Source organism: Henckelia pumila, chromosome 3 (genome assembly GCF_033568475.1).
Source record: "Henckelia pumila isolate YLH828 chromosome 3, ASM3356847v2, whole genome shotgun sequence".
Taxonomy (NCBI): Eukaryota; Viridiplantae; Streptophyta; class Magnoliopsida; order Lamiales; family Gesneriaceae; genus Henckelia; species Henckelia pumila.
The window spans coordinates 147,355,650-147,366,578 of NC_133122.1; the positions used below are offsets into that span (position 1 = coordinate 147,355,650).

Consider the following 10,929-nt stretch of genomic DNA (forward strand, 5'->3'; position numbering starts at 1 on the left):
TATTGCTTTCGCGTGAGTGTTTGAGTTTGATCTGTGTGCGTTGGTTTTATAGGTATTTATGGGATTATTGTTCTTGTTTGCTTGCGAGGTGAATTCTCGGAATACTAAATTTTGGATTGATTCCTAACACTTATGATTGAAAATCAAACCTATTGTCAAATGAACTGAGTCTGAAATAAACTTGAAGATGGAAGTCATTTCGTTTTTGATAGACCGAAAAGCCTTCAACAAAATAATGATTATGTCGATAGCTGTGAAATCGGGACAAAAACCTACTTTGAGGGAGAAAACTAAAAACAAATGTTTTATTCAACGAGAATTAAGAAATCTTAGAATGCAACAACATTCTAAATTTTGCTATGTCGGTCTGAATTAGTTAGTATTATCACGTTATCTAAAAAATGGCGAGATATTATATCCTGATTTAAGGAGTAAAATTTTCACATATTACATACGTATATGTATGTATTGTATGCATGCGTAATCGTATCTCGAAAATATTTGGTGGAAGCAAATCCCATGTATCATACAAAATTTGTAATCTCTCCAAACTGAACAATCCTGCAAACTCAAAACTCTTCCACATGACTCCCTCCCTCCCTTTCTCACTTCTCAAATCACATAAAACTACTCGCAAACTGCAAACTTGTCGTCGCATCCCACCATGGCCTATTTGATCAAAAGAATCAATCTCTCCATTTTCAGAATCATTGCTTATGCCACTATTTTTGTTTCCATTGCTTCCACTCTGTTTCTTGGCTTTCGGCCCTTGTCGGATTCTTCTTCTCCGCCACCCTCTTTGTACAGAAATCTGACCCGTGATCACCAGAAAACCAACCAAGTTGAAGTCTTGGATCTAACACTACTTAACAACAATGCAATCCCACCGGTGTCGGCCAACTTCGATGCCATTCATGCTTCTGGAGAGGGAATTTCGACGATGGAGTCTCTGATGAATTGCGATTTTTTTGATGGAAAGTGGGTGAGAGACGAGTCCTACCCATTGTACGTCCCCGGTTCTTGTTCTCTGATCGACGAACAATTCGACTGTTTTGGCAACGGTAGGCCTGATAATGAATATCACAAACTTAAGTGGAAGCCAAAGGATTGCACTCTCCCAAGGTGTTGTTCTTTATAATCAACTGCTGTGATTTTTTTTTTAATTGTCATTTGCAGATTGAATACATTGATGTTCTGTGTTGGTTGTTCAGGTTGGATGGAAGTCATATGCTGGAATTATTGAGAGGAAAGAGGCTCGCTTTCGTTGGCGATTCTCTGAACAGAAACATGTGGGAATCTCTTGTTTGCATACTCAAGAACTCTGTGAAAGACCAGAAAAAGGTTTATGAAGAGTCGGGGAGGCAACAGTTTAGGACAGAAACTTCCTTTTCCTTTATATTTGAGGCAAGTTTGTTTTGAGTTAATACATGGGATTTTGTCTCTGTTTGATTCAACTATCTTCTTCATAGGACTATAACTGTTCGGTGGAGTTTCATGTGTCTCCTTTTCTGGTGCAAGAATGGGAAGCCGAAGGAAGAAACGGAACGAAGAAGGAAACGCTTCGACTCGATTTGATTGGGAACTCTGCAGATAAGTATAAAAACGCAGACATAATCGTGTTCAATAGTGGCCACTGGTGGACTCATGTGAAGACTTCCAAAGGGTATATTAAGAGTGATATTTTGTATGTGTAGAGCTTTTTTTTTTATTGATAAAATTTGAATGTTTTGGAATGTTGTTCAGGAAGGACTATTACCAAGAAGGGAGCCATGTTTATAGTTACCTGAAAGCCACAGAGGCATTTCGAAAAGCCTTGATCACATGGGGAAGTTGGGTCGAGGCCAACTTCGATCCCACGAAGTCTTTCGTGTTCTTCAAGGGCTATTCGGCCTCTCATTTCAAGTAATGTGTTCTTGTTTACATTCAAATTATCAAAGCATAACTGGCTAGTAACCCTGTTTATCGATTGTAGTGGCGGGCAATGGAATTCTGGTGGGCAGTGTGATGGCGAAACGGAGCCAATAGAGATCGAGACGTCGCTGTCGATTTATCTGCCATGGATGAGGGTTGTGGAGGGTGTTTTACAAGGGATGAGGAGCGATGTGGTAAGTTACATGAACGTGACAAGGATGACGGATTACCGGAAAGACGGGCATCCGTCGGTATACCGGAGGCGAAATATGTCGGATGAAGCAAGAAAGTCATTGAGTTCTCAGGATTGCAGCCACTGGTGCCTCCCTGGGGTGCCAGATGCATGGAATGAAATCCTGTATGCCCAACTTCTGCTGAAATTAAATCACTACGAGCAGTAAATATTCAGACATGAATCGGCTCGACTTGCCATAGAGTGTACAGAATTCTTTTCCATTTTATACTAGTATTGCCCGGAAAAAATTCTACTATGACAAATGTGATGATTTACATGTTTAAAAAACTATCACATCAACAGAGAATGTTACAACAATTGTCACCGATGAATTTTTTCCGTGCCCGGTTCCTGATTCAAAAAACACTTTTTTGAAACACAAAGATAAAGATCGATTCACGAGTTAATTTTATGAAAAAAATACTGTATTTAACTTTAAGTATTTTTATGCTAAATATATTATTTTTTACAACAAATATAAGTCGAGTATGAGCCTACAATTCTCTTTTTAATCGGTTTCCATTTTCGACATCCAAACACCATTTTTCACCTTCACTTTCAAGAGTTGAGGTGAAAAAATTGATGCCCCAAGTGAAAAGCGGCTAATATTACTATCCTCTATGGTAATCATTGGATTTGTAGGACTCCTAAAATAATTTTTTCATCTTTCACTTTAAAGAGTCTAAAAATGTATTTTGCTCAAATTAAATAAACAAAATGTAAAAATCCCATATTGCCTTGAACCAGGCATGATTACTTCAATATAATCATATTTATTTATTTTGATCCACACGCCTGCATGATATAGTGATCTTCAATTCTCATTCAAGAACGCATCATGTATTCCTTTTGATGCTATTGTATCCCAATTTTTCCAGATCTCTGTCCAAACAATTACAAGCATATGAAAAACTTGGACCAAAATGGACGCGTCGGTATCGCCTGCAGGAGTACAATCAAATCAAGCTCAAATTAGAACTTGAGTCGAGCCAAATCTTGAGCCCGAAACAGCTAATTCTCCTAGCTAGCTTTGAGTTGACTAAAAAATTTGAGCTCGAGTTTGGATATTAAGGTAGTGTTTTGAGAGAGCTTTTAAAAATCACTTCTCAGTTTTTCGTTAACAAAATTTCACGAAATTTCAAATTTTTGTTAATGAAAAAGTTGAAAAATGCTTTTACGAAACTCTCCCAAACACTACCTAAAAATCACTACAGACACTACCTAAAAATCACTACAGTTTCACTTGATTCGACTCAGCGTCGTTTACACACCTCATGTCTAGTGAGTAGTGACCAAGTACATACCCTCAATATGTGCAACTTATCACACTTATTTAGGCACCGTTGGTTCATGAATTGGATAATAAGAGATTAATAATATAAGGATTTTAAATCAATATACTTGGATTAAACAATGGTGAATGATACTAATTTTTGGAAAAACTTGAGCCAGACATTGAACAAAGCAATGATATTGTTTCACACCAAACAATGCCTTAATGTTTATAGCCAGAACTGGGAGCGGATTATGTCACTCCAACCACAAGGTTGGAGACGACTCTCCAGCAGACTCCTAATGAGCTCGGTTTAAAAAAATATGGATATCCAGATAATCTTCTTGGTATATAACTTGTGTTCTTTGATCAAACTCGAGTGTAAGCCAGTTGGCAAACCAATTTCCATTTTGCGTCATGTGTACTTAATCAACACAAGCAGCACAACAAATCAAACAAAGGTTTAATGTTCTTACATCTTCCGTGTTTATCGTTAAGTTCTTGAACTGTGTCCTGTCGACATTTGGATGGCCTAATTCCATCCAAACTTGTGAGCCAATGGCCGCTGATGGCGCCAGACTCAGCTCTCTCTTCATACTTTTCCCGGCTTGTAGTTCATCTCCCTGAATAGATCTTGCAATGTCTATTGAAAAGCATGCACCGCTGAACTGATAACTAGGCAGAGTAAAGTTTTCAGAAACCATAGATGATTGATCTTGAGGTTCATGAAGGGCTTCTTTAGAATTTTTCTCTTCCATAAACTTCATTCCTTGTGAAAGAATCTCCATCAGCTCGTTCTGCGGAGAGCTAGAGTTTAAGTATTCGGCTTTCCGTTTAGGAGACTGAGTTCCTTTATTGTAAGTGACAGCACAAGAAATATGTGCATCGAACTCGCATAGTCTACAACGATAAAGCCACCCGTTGTAGCTCGATTCATGGCATAAATCACACTGAAAGTCATAAGGAGGTTTAAGCTCTAGTTTGAGTGTGTGAAGATGCAAGGAAGGAATTTTGAGAGAAAGAGGCAGAGCTATGCATAACATATGATAATAATGGTTGCATTTGGTGCAGCTGTAGCAGAAGCCTGAAATATTCCTCCCACAAGCCTCACATCCCCTGGTTGGTGTGGCTAAAAGGTTGAGACGATGGTTCGGGTCCGCGGGGTGGAGGACCCTTTTAGGCATTCTGTAGCATACCTTGTGAAGGAAGAATAGGCAAATTTTGCACTGATAGCAGAATTTTCCAGGCATTATGGCGAGTTTGCAGCCAGAACAAACGTTATTTTCATCCGGTCGTGACTCGAGATACTGTAACGGGTGTTGATGGCTAAAATGCCTAGCGGGTTCTTCCATGGAGTAATTTTCCTGTTTTTAAGTCGATCAAACATAAGTTCAAGTGTATTAATAACCAAGGGTAGGACAATGTTTTGACAAAACCAAGCAACAAAAATAGTAACATATATAGATATATCTTATGCAACCAGCTGGACTAACATATATTGAGACAATCACACACACCAGCCAGAATTTGTGAGTTGTCACATAATCTAGTTCTGGACACAGTCTATATAAACATGTCGAAATATTTTAATTCTGAATCTAGCTGGCTACAAATAATACAGAATTAGAAACAAGGTGTCTTAGATCATATTATTCGATTCTTGCAAAATGACATTTTAAATAGTCAATGGAAACGTGATCCCAAATTCGAGAACGGGTGATTCTATGCTACACCGGGTGAAACACTCCCTAATTTTTTTGAGATGTTCGCTCGAACATCTTTCTAAATAACAAAAAATATCACGCTAAATGACAAAAAAGTACAAGCGAGGTCCACATAATTTTTTTTCAATATTCGCGCACACTTCGCTAACGGATGGAAAGAAGAATGAAAATGGAAACGTGAGCAAGTAAGATATAGTTGACTTGGATGTTTATTGGCCATTTAAAAGTCAATGCCCAAATTGTTGACTCTTTAAGCCTCCCGATCCGATCATATAATGCAACCATGAATTCTCTTTAAACAGAAACCAGAAGATTGTTTTTGTTTCGCAAATTAAAGCAGGGGATCGAATGGAGTACAAGCATTTCAGCCACCCGCACACGTTGACCCTCTACAAAGTGGAGGCGGGGCAGCAGCAGTACCAGTGCCACGGCTGCCAATTGCCGTGCCAAGGCTCCAATATCTTCGCCTGCTGGAGCTGCAACTTCTTCCTCCACGAGCACTGCGGCAACGCCAACCGATACGTCAAACATCCGTCCCACCCGGAACACCCCCTCGTGCTCTTGCCTTCACCCACCTACTGCAGCAGCTCGTATCTTTGCAACGGCTGCGGCGCGCCGGGGAGCTCCTTTTCCTACTGCTGCCCCATGTGCGAGGTGGATGTCCATGTCCATTGCGCGTATCTTCCGCCCAACGTGACCCACAAAGCGCATGAGCATGAGGTATTTCTTAGCTTCAAGCTACCTGATTTTAATGGGGTCCCTGTGCACTGCAAGATTTGCGCAAAAGAGCTGAATTCTAAGCATTGGTATTATTTTTGTGAGAAACCCGAGTGTGGTTTTAGGATCCACACCTTTTGTGCTACTAATGAGGTGAAACCAGGGCTGTATGGAGACAGTCAACCCGATGATCAAGCACAAGTTCAAGTCCAGATCCCGGTATCATGTTCTCAGCCGCAGCCGCCGACGGCTGAGGATGTTCTTGCTCACTTGTTACGGCTTCAGATCATAGAGGCGCAAATAGCTAACGCCAGCAACCAATCGTCTCTCATGAACAGCTTATAATTAACCCGTTTGAGTTGAGCCAACAAAGAATGCCTTATCTACTTTGCTTGTTTTAAACATTTACTTTCTTGATGCAAAAATTTCGGAGTTCCTTTCGGAAGTTTCTTGTATTTCTTATCCCTTTTCAGCAGCATATCATGTGTCGGTAACTTTTTACTGATGAAGAAATCAAACGTGCTTTCAGTTCTTTGTTAGTTAAATTCCAAGTGGATCTAGCTAGCCTTGCTCATATAACCTCAAATAGCAATTTAAATCAAACGCGAATCCAACTTCCTGACATTGCCTAGCTAATGTGCGCAATCGTGGGCTAGTGAAGGGGTAATTGCTCGAATTATTTCCAAGGAACAAGAAAATGTGACCAAAAATGAGTGCATGATACACCTTTTCCATTTGCCTGACTCCTAGGAATCAATGAAGTTGCTCATGATAATATTAGCACTCGACTTGCCTATTATTCTTCTCGAGAAACAACTGGATATTTAATTACACTAGAGTAACATGGGAAAGTAGCAAGAATAATCTATCTGTTCATGTAAGTGTCCCAGACCAAATCAGAAGGTAGAAAACACAGAAAGAAAGAAACAAGAAAATGGAGCACAAGAATCTATTCTTGAACAGTAACAAAACTATCTCCTAAGTTAGAAATTCCTAAGTTCAACTAAAATGCCCGCATTTGACGATTATCTCTATTGTATTAACACGAGTTTTTCCATAATGGCTATGTTTTTATTCACACACAACCGCGTAGTCTCGAACTTGCACGTTCTCGAAATCTTTGCCTTTACAACGAGGGATGTTCATTCATGTTCTCCTTTGCCTAAAACCCTATCAAGAGTAGCTCCTTGTTCGTGCAATCTTTTTATACCGACGATCATTCTTCACTCTCTTGTCAGCCCCGCGTCACATCACCCTTTGTAAAGTTTATATATGATGATAACCCAACAATCATATTTTGAGGAGAAAACCGGGATATCACAAAAAATCATCCATATAAATTGAAACGAAAGATGAAGAAAATTTCTTGTATTGCTTTGATAATGAAAGAACTATATATACATTACAAAAATATAATGAGATCCTAAAATCAAGCATACACAATATGTCTCTGCATATTTACAATTCTATATGAAAGGGAACAAATCAATCAATATTGGAAGAAATCCCAGACTTCATGTAGTTCCAAATCTTAACACTCCCCCTCAAGTTTGGAATATATGTTGATAATTCCTAACTTGTCAAGTAGCTTCGAAAAACGTGGAGACCCAATGGTTTTTGTGAAAATATCAGCTGGTTGGAGTGAGGTAGGTGATGGGTTATGATCCAATTTGATTTTCTCCTGGCCCAAGCCCATCGACTCAATTCATTTGGGTCTCGTATTATTTATTTGGATACTTTATCAAGACCCATAAGTTCTTGAAAGCCAATAAGAGGCTCAAGCTCATGAAACTCTCCGACTATCTATAAATAGCTCAAGTCCTCTCATTCTTAAGGTACGCATTCTATAGTCACATGCTCTAGTTCTCTAGAACGTTTATTGGGAAAATACTGACTTGAGCATCAGAGTGTCTTCGCCTGCATGGAAACCCCCGGCACCACTCACTTTGCTTTGTAATGCAGGTAACAATCCACGAAATTCGGTCTTTGGAACGGTTCGATTATTAATTAGGCTTCCAGATCTTCACAAGTTGCCCAGATTTTCTCCGATATGGTAATATCAATTTTCTGCTACATCAGTTTGGCGCCGTCTGTGGAAACTTGTTCACTGCATCATTGAGAATGCATACTGAAAGAGTGGGTGCCCAGTTAGCCAACTTGTGGCTAAGGGCTTTTATGACTCTATGTAAAACAATCTTTTGTTTAATATAATTTACACTTTTATAATGGCATTGACTTTATCTTTCTTCATATTGTTATATTATGATATACTATTGTTGTTTTGATAAAGACCTTGAATATACTATAGTGTATGTAAGATGTGGTAGCACATGGGGATGGCTATCATGAAACGCATCTTATAGTCACTATATATTCTAAACTATTCCTAGTCAATTGAGCCGTCCGCAAATAAGGATAAGGATCGCTCGAGATTGAGACTAGCATTTGCGATGCCGAGTACCACGTTTCATTGGTATGGAACATAAAGATGTTCAAAGCATGCAAATGGATATTCATATGATGAATGATCGAACTACCCTATTCGGACTTTCCAAGTGGTTATCACTTATCGAGTGGATAAAGTCCGCGGTTTTGGTTGTACACCATTAGTCCTTATTACTTGAAACATCATTGAGACTCTATATGCTAGTACTGTACTTTGACTCGTTTACCGACTCTATTGGGGTCATCAGGTGTCGGGATTGGGTACAGTTACGACACATATAGGAGTCGATGCTTTGTTGTCAAGGATTCACCACATACTCGCGAGTGTGGATATCCTATGCGATCTGAGGAGATATTAGTGTGACGAATCTTTGGCCAGAGTACATGATGTGTTTTAGGTTACTTGGTATTCCTAGTAACACATGCGATGTCACTAATAGATCTCCAAGATGTTATGCATAGTTATCGAATCTCGAACGACTCTCGATATACCAATGGTTGTTGATTCGATCGGGATATATGGTTGAAGGGACCGTACTGTACGCTAACCAAAATCTACTAGTTCTTGCAGGCACTATCAGTAATACCTAGGGAATCATGGGGCGATGTTGCTAGGCGCTCTTACCATGATTCGATGGGTAAGTCGGAAATTGTTGTTCCGAGTCACAAGGAGTTGTGAGCCCACGGCTAGCTGTATTCCTGAACCATTGAGGGTTACACAAGTAATAGATTACTAAAACCCCGTAGAGATAGTTAAATTTAAAGAGTTAAATTTAATGAAAGAGAAGTTGGACTTCTTAACTAAAGGGAGTGGGATTTCCTAAAATGACATAGAGATGGGCATTTTTGGAAACCACTGAATTCGGATTCAGAAAAATTATCTTGACTCTAAAAGATGCAGAAATGGTTTTTGTGCACATTGGTGAAATCAGTTTATCAATCGGAGTCACGATGAATTTTATATTAATTTCTATAACAACGGGTTTGGCTTGTTGGGCTTAAGTTATGGATTGTGGGCTTTAAGGAGTTAGAGTCCTGATACAATTATAACTAGAAATTATCTATAAATACATGTAGTGGGTTCGAAAATTGAAGAGAATTCATTCATCAAATTTTCGAACACACACATATTATTTTCTAAGGGTTTTTCGAAAATCCTTGTCCCTTTCGGAGAAAATTCGGTCTTGTGATTTTTGTGAAAAATTACAATCCGGATTAACAGATCATATCTGTTTATTCTCTACGCAAACTTCTGATTGATTTCTAGTGCAGTCAATCAGAGGGTTTTGTTTTCTATTCGTGGACCTGATTGAAGAAACGTTCGTTCATCAGTTCCGGGGATATACAACAAGAGCAGATTAAATTCTGTTGGTGTTCATAATCTCGCTTCGAGATTTTAAGGTAAAATATTTAATTGTGATTATTTATTTTACTTACACAAATTTAATCATGAAAGTTTTGATACCCAGATATGGAATCGTTCCATATTAATAAAATAAATTTTTTAAACTTCCGCTGCACCGGGTATCAATTCTAATTGATCTGAACACAGTTTTTCAACAGTGGTATCAGAGCCAGGTTGCTCAGATCAAACGATTAAATTAATCGATTGTACAAAATTTTTAAGCCTCGGTTTTTGAAACAAAACAAATTTTTTTAAAAATTAAATTTTTGACGGGCAAAACACGGGCAGCGATCGGATCGCTGCCCAGGGCAGCGCACGGCGCTGCCCAGCCCGAGCCCCGGTCGGGGCACGGGCTGCCCGGGATTGTCCCGGGCAGCCCGGAAAATTAAAAATTTTAATTTTTGAAAAAATTTTGAATTTTTGAAATTCTAGTGTTTGATCTGATCGAAAATTGTTTTTGATTAGATCACGAGGCATCGGATCGAATTGTTCGAGTCCGAAATTTTTAAAATTGATTTTTGGATAAATTTAAATTTTTGGAAAATTTATAAATTTTATCCGTTAAATTAGATTTTATAAAATTAATTATTTTGGTACAATTGATGATAAGATATGATCTTATGGATGGATAAGATAAAATATGATTTTATCTTTTAATTATGATGTCATTGCATGTTTATCCAATTATTTTAATTATTGAATTAATTATTGGATAAAAGGATGATCGATTGTCATGACCAATGTTTTAGGTGTATGTTAGGTGATTTACATTTGTCTTATTGTTGTTGGTGTTTATTACTGGGCTTGGTTTATAGCCCAATATGATTGTCATATGTAATAAAAGTGGGCCTGGTTTATGGCCCGTTTCCACCCCTAAAATGTATCCCATATTTGTCATCGAAATTTATTGTAAATTTATTAGACTTAGTGGGAGACAAAGATTTGAAGAAATGGTGGGCCCAGCAGACAATGAAGACCGAAGAAATGTAAATTGGAAGCACAATGTAATAGGATTGCATTGCATACTTACATATCCCCTAGGATTGGACTTAGACTCGTGATTGGCAACCACGGTTCGATTAGTTAATGGGATCGATCATCCTTAAATAATATATGATATTATTGATGTATGCATGTTTAGACAAAATTGTATGAATCCCGCAAGTATACATAAATTGCATGATGAGACAAATTTTCAAAATAAAATCCCTCATTTTAA

At 38.4% G+C, this 10,929-nt stretch overlaps 3 protein-coding genes across 3 annotated transcripts; 2 read left to right on the top strand and 1 right to left on the bottom strand.

The window, feature by feature from the left end:
• Positions 1–583: 583 nt before the first annotated feature.
• On the top strand, positions 584–2,400 carry LOC140892257 (protein trichome birefringence-like). Its single transcript, XM_073301096.1, has 5 exons — positions 584–1,122; positions 1,212–1,404; positions 1,470–1,663; positions 1,744–1,902; positions 1,973–2,400. The coding sequence occupies exons 1-5, from the start codon at positions 665–667 to the stop codon at positions 2,310–2,312; spliced, it is 1,344 nt and encodes a 447-aa protein (XP_073157197.1). The 5' UTR covers positions 584–664; the 3' UTR covers positions 2,313–2,400.
• A 1,444-nt stretch (positions 2,401–3,844) lies between these two features.
• Positions 3,845–4,771, bottom strand: LOC140889700 (protein VACUOLELESS GAMETOPHYTES-like). The gene has a single exon (XM_073297424.1). It carries the CDS (start codon positions 4,769–4,771, stop codon positions 3,845–3,847), a length of 927 nt encoding a protein of 308 aa, XP_073153525.1.
• Positions 4,772–5,491: 720 nt separating this feature from the next.
• On the top strand, positions 5,492–6,205 carry LOC140889701 (protein VACUOLELESS GAMETOPHYTES). Its single transcript, XM_073297425.1, has one exon. The coding sequence runs from the start codon at positions 5,492–5,494 to the stop codon at positions 6,203–6,205; it is 714 nt and encodes a 237-aa protein (XP_073153526.1).
• Positions 6,206–10,929: the final 4,724 nt, after the last annotated feature.

Coding starts and splice junctions, on each gene's coding strand:
- LOC140892257 (XM_073301096.1), top strand. CDS start 665: ATGGCCTATTTGATCAAAAGAATCAATCTCTCCATTTTCAGAATCATT. Junction 1,405..1,469: donor CCTTTTCCTTTATATTTGAG/GCAAGTTTGTTT, acceptor TCTTCTTCATAG/GACTATAACTGTTCGGTGGA. Junction 1,903..1,972: donor TATTCGGCCTCTCATTTCAA/GTAATGTGTTCT, acceptor TATCGATTGTAG/TGGCGGGCAATGGAATTCTG.
- LOC140889700 (XM_073297424.1), bottom strand. CDS start 4,771: ATGGAAGAACCCGCTAGGCATTTTAGCCATCAACACCCGTTACAGTAT.
- LOC140889701 (XM_073297425.1), top strand. CDS start 5,492: ATGGAGTACAAGCATTTCAGCCACCCGCACACGTTGACCCTCTACAAA.